This window comes from Hemicordylus capensis, chromosome 1 (genome assembly GCF_027244095.1).
Source record: "Hemicordylus capensis ecotype Gifberg chromosome 1, rHemCap1.1.pri, whole genome shotgun sequence".
In the NCBI taxonomy this organism is placed as follows: Eukaryota; Metazoa; Chordata; class Lepidosauria; order Squamata; family Cordylidae; genus Hemicordylus; species Hemicordylus capensis.
The window spans coordinates 325,083,756-325,095,836 of NC_069657.1; the positions used below are offsets into that span (position 1 = coordinate 325,083,756).

Consider the following 12,081-nt stretch of genomic DNA (forward strand, 5'->3'; position numbering starts at 1 on the left):
AAGCAAGCAAATCTGCAATCTGCCAGCTACTGAAGTTTGTTATCGAATCTTCTGCCACACAGAGAGCTTCACAGAAATTGACAGCAGTTTACTACTGCCCCATTGGGAATAACAAAAGTCTGCGTGCCTGAGTGTGTGGGTGTGTTCCACACTGCACTAAGAGGCCACATGGCAAATCCTCTTTCCCCCCTCATTTTGTGCTCTGTCGCCCATAATATTTATTCATAGCATCTCTATCCTGGTGTGAAATCCAGGACAGGGACATTGTGAAGAAATCACAACCGTGGAAAGATTGGCTCATTCCACTTGCTACTTGGAAACCTACTCACATTTTTATTCATTAACTAACTGAAAAATGAACAAATGTTTGACACATCAATGGAAATTGAAATTCCTGCAAATACTCAGTATAACAAATTGAGTCATTGCACTTGCTCTCCTCCATTCAGCCACATGTATACTGGAGTAACTAAGTGGAAAGCATATTTAACAGAGCTGCTCTATTCTAAATACTCCGGGGTTCCATGTATGCAGTCACTGCCACAGCCAGGTCAATGGCTCATGAGGCCTGATATAACCAACCCACAATCTATTTGGTAAGGCTGACTCCTGTCGTCATCCCCCTATGTTTTAAAGGCTATTCTCACTTCCTTCCCCATTATTGCACATTTTCTGCCATGAATTAGATTTTGTTGAGCCAACTCCAAGCTACAGAGCCTATGTGAACCTATGCAGAAAGGATCCTAGCAGGACACTCCTCAGGAGTAATAAAAGAAATAATATGCATTCTCCAAGCACTATGACAGAATTAAACTAAAAGTGCTGACAAATAAGTGCTATATAAGTGTGCAACTGAAAGTTTAGGAAGTCCTGAGATGCAGGTCCTACATGATTAGGTGGCACATGAGGATGGACCATGCGCTACATTTTAAGCCAACATCTATTTTTTAAAAGTGTACTGGAACTCAAGAGAGCCTTCCACAAATACAACAAAATCCTGAAATGGTTAGGTAAAGGATGAAAAAATGTACTTTCCAAAATCTAAAAACATTAACCCATTTTCAAGACTTTACCTCAGTTTACTCAATACAAGAAAAAACTACAGCCATTTTCTCTAAATAAATCTGCACTCTTTGAAAAGAATTAAGGTCAATTTTCTCATAATCAATATTTTGCAAATAATTAAATATTTGACGCAAACTTTCAAGAATTCTCCTCAACAGCAACAGTTGTTCACAGTAACTTTCTCCTGAACTTTTAGCCCCAGAAGGTTAGCATTCAGGAAGCTCAGCTGCTATCTAACAAACTTAATTAATCAAAAAGTCATTTCCGAGCAGTAACTATGAGTAAAAGTGCTTCAAGTGTGCTAGCAAGCCTACAAGTTAATCAAAATGCTAATGCAGTACAAATTAAAGTTGTGATTAACATTTCACAGTAGCTGCTTAAGTGAATTGATCACACAAATGGGTTAAGCATTAGTCATTTCCTCCAGCGCCAACTGGGAAAAGGTTTGTCATGGGTTGGAGTGGCAGGGGGAGGAGAAATTGTACATAAGGCGCACCGTATCATCTGTCAGCAAATATACTACTATGCAGCAATTCATGTGGCTACCTGGGATGATCAAAAGCAAACACATAGAAATCACAAGTCTCCAAAATAAATTACTTCTCTGAAGACAGGCAGCAAGTAGGTCCACATGGAGAACTATAATCTACAGGGTTTTTTTTGTTTATTTGTTAATAACCTGCACATTTATGTTTATTAGCTAGGTTTCAAACTAGGCAGGCAAGAAAATTAGCTAGGTTTCAAACTAGCTAGGCAAGAAAATCCCTACTTTTGTTTCCTCCCCAAAGCCCTATTTTGGATGCAATTTGTGCACATGTTTGAAATGCTAGATAGGAATAAGTGTTAATGGTTCAAGCAGGAAAAGAAAGGAAGTAACAAGACACACAAACTTATTTTTCAAGATAAGCCTATAAAATGATTTTGATGAACTACACTAAAGCAAAAGTACTGCATCTTAGAGCAGCCAAACAGCTATATGACAGCAACAAATGACGCTTCATTAGGTATTATATGTCACCACCATATTCTTAATAATGACATGAGCCTCCCAGCTCAGGTTTATCTTTTTCCAAAGTTGCCCTCAGTGCTCAGCAGCTTTCCCTCCCATGGAGTAAACCAACAGCATTAAAAAGATCAGAGTTTCAGTGAGAAGTTCATATCTCTATGTTGCTTCTGCCTTTTCTAACTGAAAGGGATTATTTTTTTAAATGTGGCAAAAAATGCCACATTTTTAAAATGTGGCATTGACTATCATCATGGTGATGTCACTTGCATGCAATATGTATTAAATAATGGATTCACATGTATGTGTTAATGGAACTTCTAGATGATTGAAAAAACAAACATTTTTGCCCTCAGGCAAGACATTTATATACCCAGAAAGGTCAGGGTAAATTTGCTGTGAACACGTGTGTTTTAAGGGCAAAATAGTCAGGTGTCTGTATTTCGCTGTACTAGGTGAGGTTTACAGTGCTGCAAGTTCACAAAGTTTACCTGAAATGGTAAAGCTCTAATGGTAAAGCTCTACAGGTTTTCTAAATGGTAAAGCTCTACAGGTTTCTACAGGTAAATGGTAAAGCTCTACAGTTTTTTTTTATTTTTTTTATTTGTTAATAACCTGCACATTTATGGTATTATTATTATTATTATTATTATTATTATTATTATTATTTATGTTTACCATTAGAGCTTTACCATTTGTGCCAGTACAGGTTGGATGTGGCTTGTGTCATTGTGCTGTGATGTCATATGAACCAATCAACAGGAGTCCCTGACATCAATGCCAAAAACATCTCTATAGCATTTTGCTTACAACAGTCATGCTGGGAAGAAGGAAACTGCAAAGCCCCAGTAACTCGGGACTGAGATTTCAGTGCTAGTAAAGTGAGGTTTTACCAGGAGGAGGAAAGACAGTAAACCACAAGCAAGTAAACATTCTTTATTCTAAGAAACACACACAAACACACACCCACTCACTCTCTAACCCGAGTAACTTGGCTTTGTTCTAGGAACTATGTGGCAATTTTGTGTGGCAAAAATAAACGTTCTTTCAGACAGGGGTCTTGGTTGTCAGATGCACTGTTGCAGTGCACTTGAGTCTGGTAAACAACAAAGGAGTGTACTGATCCCTCTGCCAACTCCTGATAGTGCAAATAGCAGAATGTGGGATTAGTAGGGTCAGTATAGGCTGCTCAATCCAAACAAGGTTTTGTTGTATAAAATGCCATGTTATTTTTGCAGAGTTATCTGCAAATACCATTTATCACACTTGCCATTTAACCCTAAATTACATTATGTGTTAAGCTGCTGTGCACGAATATCATCTGAAAGCCAACTACACATTCTATTAATTGCATTATTGGCCCTGACATTCTTGTTTTATTCTTGCTTAAAGAGGAGCTGTGGGGGGAACCAATTGGGGGGGCATATTGGAAGGCACTTTAATTCTTTGCTCCTGCTGCAATTCTGATCCAGCTCAGTTCTCTCTGCACTCCTGCTTAAGTAAGGAAAAAATAATAAACAAGTCAGGGCCAATAAGAACTTTTCTCTCGGGGCAAACAACAGCCAGGTGGGGCCCTAATTCAGACCAGGAACACGGCAGCAAAGGGTTAAAGTGCTTCTCCATTGTGCTCCCAATCTGGATTGCCAGACCCAGATGGTACTTGTTTAATCAAGAAAAAACACAAGTACATCATGATACATAATGCAATTAATGAACCATATTGCTTGGCCCGAGAAGTGGCTTCTATCTTCATACCCTGTATTCAAGAAGGGATACCAACGTACATAAGAACAACCTTGCTGGATCAGGTCCAAGGCCCATCTAGTCCAGCATCCTGTTTCACACAGTATAGATAGATAGAAAGATAGATAAATATAGATATAGATATGCACCACCTCAAATGTGAAAAGCAAAGTGTGCCTAAACAGATGTATTACCTTTTAAAATATGTGGAAGTGGTGATAGGGGAGATCTGAAAACTCAGTATCCGCTTCCATTTATTATAAAGGGAAACAAGTTTTTTGTATATACATGCATCCATTACACTGAATGGAATTCCCTTCAAGTGAGAGGATTATCTAACTGTCTTTGAGTACAAAAATGCTTATAATATTTGGATAAGGAGCATAAGAAACATAAGAGGTAAGGGGTTATAACGGTGCAAATCACATGGTTAGTAAGTCAGCACATTAACACATTTCTCTCAGTGTAAGCAGTAAGAAGTATGATTCTAACATTGAAAGCCTGACTCTTCTCTCAATGTACAGGTGCCCTACTGAGATGTGCTTAACACATCCATAGGTAAACACTCCTCAAAGGTTAAGGCTGAAGCCATGGCAGTCTTACTCCTTGGCAATGCTAAAACATTTTATCAACAATTCTGCTACAAGTGGAGGTTTGTGGCCAATCGAAATGCAAAGCCAGCAACTGTCAGATTATTCCTCAGAAGGAGTGATTGCCCTCTGAATGGAAGAGTGAAGATATTACTTCTTCAATTACCTACTTCAATTAATACAAATTCAGTAAGCAGTTTCGAATGGCAGTACAAGATTATAACTGAACTTGTAGCCAGGAAATATAAATCTTGGAAAGAGAACCAGAAAGACTGGTTTCACATATTCTTAAATTAGAAACAGCAACAATATGGAATACTACTAATACTATATTCATATTGTGCTGTCCTAAAATAATTGGATCTAACTTTTAAACAATGTTTAATATCCTATCAAAAATGAGTTCAGTAGCATACTGAAAAAATTTAAGTGTCAAGCAGTGCTCAAAAGACCAACAGAATCCCTATTTTCTTCTAACAGCAACATGAAACACAGACACCTTTTAAAAAATACAGTTTTTGTACTGAAGACACTGCCTAGGAACCTCTTTGTGTTGCTGGATGTACACAATGCTGTACATAATACTTAATGAGGCAGATTCCCAGCTCTTAAACTCCTATCTTTAGCATCCCTAGTTGGGGGTTAGTCTTAGACATGCAACATAATAAAGTGGCAGAACAGACTGCACCATTTCAGAGTGCGGGTACAGGAAGTCATTTTTGAATGCTGCTCTTCATAGAAAAATCCTTGTAATTAAAAAAACTAACACATCAGGAGAAAATATTTGATCACAGCTTAGTTCTTGATATGCTTGTTTTCTGCTTGCAACGAAGGTTTTTTTTTTGGTATGTGGGTCCATTCTACCGCTTTATGAATCTACTTCATTCTGCTGCATAGGTAAACCACGTTACTGTTCAATATCTCAAGGATAATGTTTTTTATTTCTATGAATTTTATTTTCTCTGTTTATAGGATTTATGCTGGAGAAAAGGTTTTAATTTTTTTTGTATTTTAAAGAAGAAATTCTTTATATAGTCATCATATTTTACTTGATGTTTTAATGCTGTGTTGTGAGCCGCACAGAAAACAATCTGTTATCAGGTGGCTAACAAAGTTTATTATTATTATTTTAACTGTTATTCTCCACAGATGTTTAACCCTCAATAATCAGATCAAAAATTCCAATACAACATCATGCCCAGGAGAAGCAGATCTTTCTCAGATTCAAATTTACTATTATTCAAATTTACCATATACAGTAAAACGAATAATGCTTGAAGTTGAAATCCGACAAATGTCAAACTGTTCTTTTACTTCCCTTTTGTAAGCACATTAATTAAAAATTCTATTACATATATTTACTTTCTTAACTTTCCTATCAATGTACAAAGGTGCACCTAGGTAATTTTGGAGCCCGGACCTAAAGGCCTTTGGACCAACCCCGCTCCGCTGCAAGTGAAGCATCACTCCCTACACACACACTGTGACACACACAGTATTTTTAACACGTGGGTTCTTGAAGGCACAAACAGCAACTGAACTCACAAGAACGTAAGAATATAAAACAGGTATATTTATGCAAATATTCATTAGCAGAAACATTTCAACATGCAGCTTACAATATTCCCATCCCACATATTTCTTTCCCCACATCCCCCTCTATCTCTAAAGCACCCAGCAGAGGTCATAATCACACTATGCTGTCTGGCGCAGTATAGGCCGGCGGTGTGGTGTGGTGATCACACCACCCAAGCCAGACTAGACAAGATTTGTGGACCCCCAGAGTGTGTGGAGGCCCTGGACTTCGGCAACGAAGTCCAGGGGTAAAAGCACCACTGTCACTGTAATCTATGTAAAATGACTTTGTCCGGTCAATGCCGGGCCTCACCTACTAGTTTTAAATATATTCATAGATTCAAAATTATGGCAGTCATCAATATCAAACCAGAAGTCATTGATCACAAAGAGCATAACTGTACCTGACAGATTCTCACGGACTGGTCCAACACGGTCTTGGTATCAGTGACATAATCTGGGCACGGTAGCATGGTACGAGAAAAATGGGCTTGTATCAGAAGATGTGTTTTTGTGTGTGAACTGTCAAAAGAATGAGGATTTACTTCAATGGGGACACATCTGGCTAGTTCACTGTTCATCTGATCTTCATTGTGCCTCACTGGGAGTTCTGCATATTCTTCTGCATCCTTAACAAATAGAAAAACAAAGAGAGATAGTTTTAGTGCAGAAGACATGACTGGGATTAGTAGAATTGTGAGATTAAGAGAATTGCTTGTGATGAAGAGAATTGCTTCTGCAGATTTCTTGGGTTTTAATGCATGCAGCTACCACCACATTCTCTGGTAAGCCAGTCAGAGCTGAAGAACCCAATGGAGTGGCATCCAATACGGTGCAAACTAGGGATGTGCATGAACCACGGTTTGAGCACTTTTTGAGCAGAAGGACCGGGAACTTTAAGAAAAAGAGATCAGGGCCTTACCTGCTCTCCACCACCCTATGCAGCTTCTTGCTGGGGCAGCATGTGTCCCTAGAAGCCTTGCGCAGTGTCAGCACACACGGCAACCACGAGTGCAAGGATACCATGTGTATGCACTGATGCCGTGCGGGGCTTCTAGGGATGTGTGCCACCCTAGCAGGAAGCTGCATGGGGCAGTGGAGAGCAGGTAAAGAGAAAAAATCTCTTTTTTCCTTAAAGTTCCCAGTCTCTCTGCCCAAAAAGTGCTCGAACTGTAGTTCGTGCACATTCCTAGTGCAAGCACTGAAGCTGGAAGCAAAACATGTCCATGTCCCATGTGCATGCCTAAAGCCATTCTTCCTGAGAGTGGGATGTAGGAGATAATGGCTTATTAATGAGTTCCTCCATGAGCATTGCAGTGGCTACAGAAGACTGGATTATGCCCATGGTGTTTTAGTATATTTGAATTTGTTACCAAAGCAAGTAGACTCCTTCTACCAACATATTCAATGAACTCTGGAATACATGTTCAGAGAACAATGCCTTCATAATTCTGGATTTTGCCAAATTGAAGTAAACATATTCATGTATTCCCTATTGAGATGTATGTGGTTTTGTCTGTGTGACAAAATCACATACAAATTACTTAACAAAAGCTGCAAACCAAGTTATTTAGAATACACCATAACAAAACTACAAAGTTTATGGCCAAACATCTCTGTTTTAAAGAGTCAATGCAACTTTGGTGACATTGTTTAAACTTGAGAGGAGGAAAATATCATTTGTCTGAACTCTACTAATACATAACACAAATATTTTCTCTCTCTCTCACTCTGTGTGTGTGTGTTTAGATCACAGGAATACCATTGTTAAAAGGATGGAAACTGCTGAATGACAATTTTTAGGAGAATATAGGAATAAAATCCATGGATCTTAAATTTTTTTCATGCTGTTTGAGCAGATTGTCTTTTTAAATTAAGAGTGACTGAAGACAACTGCTAACTAATCCTTGATGTCTCTGCCAGACCTCTTGTGAAAACTGTGGTCATTTATTTTCTGAACCTAAAGGTCACTCGCATTTTAAGCCCTATAGAATTCTGTATGTTTGCTTCACTCTTATTTAACTTGCATCCTTTTAAAAGATATTTTAAGGAATATTTACCAAGGAGATTTCCCCCCTGCTACTGAATGCAGCCTAGGCGCTACAATCAGTAGACAGACTGGTGTGTGTGTGTGATGAGTGGCTGAAGCTTAACTGGCATTTCAGAAAAAAGAAAAAAAACCCAGCCATACTTTTTTCTCCCCTCCTCCAAACACAACCTGTTTTATTTACTTCCAAAACACTGCTCTTGTTTCAAACAACTACCCTACTTCATTTCCTGTGTGTGATGGATGATTGTAAGTGAAGTTCATTTTCTTATCTGCATCATGTAAGTAATTAAAGGAAATTGAGAATGGGCACTGAAGCTTTTATGCAACTGGGAATGAAGCTGAATGGGGGGCACCAAGGTCAGCAGAGTCCATTATATTTTTATGTGAGAGGCTGGTCTGTCTGCCCTGTCCCTGTTTGTTTAGTGTAGGCAGGACAGACTACTAACTGCAAATCTGTGCCTCTGATTTGCCCAGCTGTCCTTGAATAAAGACATCTTCCATTGCAAATGTTAAATGACAGTGATTGACAACCCTATGATGAACTCTGCTTGTAACCCCCTGCTACTGTTTTCAGATTGCACAAGGAAAGACAGAATAAAGAAACATCCTTCATAATCAAATCAAATAGGCCCTGCTGTTCACTCAATATTTTCCATTTTCGTTTCCCTTTTCAGTACAAACCCCAATCTGTTCTGCAAATGCCGTGGACTCCGTAATGCCAGTGTATTACCAAAAACATTATTTTTGTTTGTCTACTGTATTTATTTCAGCAAGAAATTGCATAACATTATTCCATCATCACTTTTAACACAAACGTGTAGCACAAAATTTACAGTTTTGATGGTACAAGAAGATCACCCCTTCTCTATTTTTGCCAATTTTGCTGTAAGTGCTTTGTGTTGTTTCACTTTATACAAACCTGCAACAACAAAAAAAGCCTCAACATTACACAGCAGCTAGCTGAAAAATGTAATTTACTGCTATGTACGGTGCCAAGCAAAGTGACACATATTTGGAAGCTTTGTTACACTCCTCTTGGAAAATAATACACTCTCCCTGCAGTTTCTTCATCTGGTCAATAGTGTTGTGCAAGAAAATTAAGCAGCTGGGAAAAAACAGGCAAGTAGTTTTAAGAATCCATACACTGTTCTTGGTTGCCATGGTCTAAGTTAATGTCTCCTTCTGGAATCCTGCCTTCTTTTTTTTGACAAGCTGAATGTAGTGGACAGAAAAAAAGGGTGGCAGTGTGCGGAACTGTGGTTCCAACCATATGGAAATATCATCATCTGTAGCAAGCACAATTCAACACTGCCTTGCTTAGATATTCAAGTGATTGCAGGACTACAGTGACACTTATGCAGCTAGAAAGTACAGATGAGTTCCCGCTCTGTATGTTTAAGCTACTATACTTTGTTAATAGCTGTCCAATTCTATCTTCCAATATTTATTCCTGAGATGGCTGGTTTGTTGACAGGTAGTGATACATCTGAAGTGCTCCACAGTTCTTATTCTTATTCATTTATAAAGCACGTACATTTTTCTAGGCACTGTGCATAGGTTAAATAATGACACTCACCCTGCCTGCAGCCTTACAATCTAATAGACACCATACAAAAGAAAAAAAGGATGGGGAGGGAGGAGAAAAACAAGCCAAGTCAGATACCAGAAATTTCAAGCTAAATAATGAAGTGAAACTGATGAGACAGATCTGGGAGGAAAGAGCCAAATGCAATTGGTTGAAGCCGAGCTGGGTTGTGTTGCGTTCTCTCACTTCTTCCTCTGCTGTCACCAGGTGAAATGCCAGAAAAATGGAATGGAAGCCGCAAGATGCATTTATTCAGACACTTCCATGTTCATCTCAAAGTCATTGAGGAGGGTACCTGTTGATTACTAGGCAACCACGACATGCTTTCCCTACACATCTATTTACTGCACAATCTGCACAACACTGCTCATTTCTTCAGTGTTCAAACAAAAAAACCCCCAAGTTTACACAACATTTTTTCTCCCTCTATTACAGGTTTTTCTAGTGTTCCAGAAAGCCCTCCTTGTTTCAGCTTCTCTCCATCATCTCTAAGCTACTGCCTCCAACAACTATCATCCACTTGCTGGATGCAAAGGCATAGGTCAAAGTATTCTCACAGTACTATTATTTGAAATAAGCAAAGTTGAAAAATGAATTGTTTTTGTTTTGTTCATTAGATGTTCTCAATTTTTAAAAGCCTGATCAAAAGGCATACCCAAACCAATCAGTGATAAAATTCAAAGGCCAACCCTGAAATATCTTAAAGGTATTCTACTTGACTATGCAAACACACTTGTTCACTTGTGTGTTCATTAAAACAAACTTGAGGTATAATGTTTGAAGAACTGAAGATAGATAGCTTACTATCCCATTAACTGATTGGCTAAAATATCTTTTTTTTTAAAAAATACACCCACCCAGGATAACCTTTCACACATCATATGAAGTAGCATAAATCCACAGAAGTTCATGCCTCAACAAATCAGCTAGCCTTTCAAATGCTACAAAACTCTTTGCTGTCCATAAACTGATTAGTATCATGTGTAGGCTCTTATTTTAGCAAGATTATTCTTCCATTTAAGGGATTTTTTGGGGTGCAGAACACTCCAAATTAATTTAAAGTAAAATGAAGCATCCAGTGTGGATTTACACTGTATCCTTGTCTCCTAAATACTAAATCTAACACACACAACTTTTAATAACCATGTTTAGCAGACTAAAGGTCCAATGTTATGTAACTAATTGAGGAGTAAATCCCTTTGAACATAGTGGGACTGGTTGCAACTAAGAGATATGGGGAAGCATGAACAACATGAGTGACAAAAGGAAGCCTTATTTATGTTAAAACTTAAAGTTCACTCATGAGAACCAGCAAAACCTTTAAAGTTAATGAGTTCTAGACTTGTAGTGGCAAGTTGATTAATTTGTAACAGTAAGGGTCTTAAGCCAAACCAAATTAGTCTCTCATCCCTGGAGCTCATTTTCACTACTGATGGAGCAAATGTTCTGTTTATCAAGAGCAGAGTGCTGCATAGACAGATTTCAACATACACTCAGAAATGTTTAGAATGGAATCTGAGGGCAGAACTGCCAATAGCTCTATGCACACTTTAGGATCAGTGTTTTCCTTCAGAGTTCTGCAAGTGTAGAAAAGGAGCCTATGCACATTGAAAGGTGCATTGTTATTCATGAAGATAGTATGTTATTGTCCATGATGTTTTAAGAGATTACCCCCTCCTTAAAAAACAAAAACAAAAACGGAATGAATGACAGGCCAACAGAATATAAAGAATTCCCTTGCTATAGAACGGTACAGTTTCAAGCACCCCACAGAACTGTACTATAGTTAAAGTTTTCTTTATTTTTAGGGTTTTGATTTGACAACTGATATATCATATCCCAGACACAAGAAAAAGGAAAGGGACCAAGTGAGGAAAGCACCTGAGAGAGGAGAAGGTAAGTGCTTACTATATATAAAGTTGAATCAGAGAGACAGCATGTTGAATCCTGTACTGAAGAGGCAATTCTGCAGCAAATTACACTTTCTCAGTTCTCTGATGCTAATGTATGCACTTCTAGACGCAGTCCACAGCAGCTAAAACAGCTGGCTTATTGCATTCGCTTTGGGACTGCAAGCTAACTACGTCCCTTCTTTGAAGCTACAATCTTTTGTAGCCTAGCTGACTACCACAATTGGGAGGAACTCACCACAGCTATACACTTAGAGATAGTGAATATGTGGGAGTCACAACTTTGCAAGCAGAAGGGTGGTCCAGAAATTGAGAAAACAATAAGGAGCCAGGAAACTTAAGCACCTTGTGAGTCCTGCAATAAGGCAAGGAAAGTAGTGAAGAAACACCCACAATTACAGTAAACCTAAATCTCACATCACAGCAAAAGGCTTAGCACAACCTGTCCACTCCAACAACTGAAAAACTTAGAAATAGCAAACTATTATGAGGCTAGAATGTCAGCAGGGTTGTGGGGCCTATCTAGTGTTTTGTCCCAAGTGCTACATGTATAACAATCA

General features: G+C 38.5%; 1 protein-coding gene across 2 annotated transcripts in view; it reads right to left on the reverse strand.

Annotated features, from left to right (window-relative positions):
- Positions 1-12,081, reverse strand: part of ASCC3 (activating signal cointegrator 1 complex subunit 3) — a 362,371-nt gene that overhangs the window by 33,933 nt on the left and 316,357 nt on the right. For both annotated transcript variants that reach the window (XM_053266329.1, XM_053258340.1), the window contains exon 37: positions 6,381-6,605. In XM_053266329.1, coding sequence (XP_053122304.1) covers positions 6,381-6,605 — 225 coding nt within the window. The remainder of the gene's footprint in view (positions 1-6,380; positions 6,606-12,081) is intronic.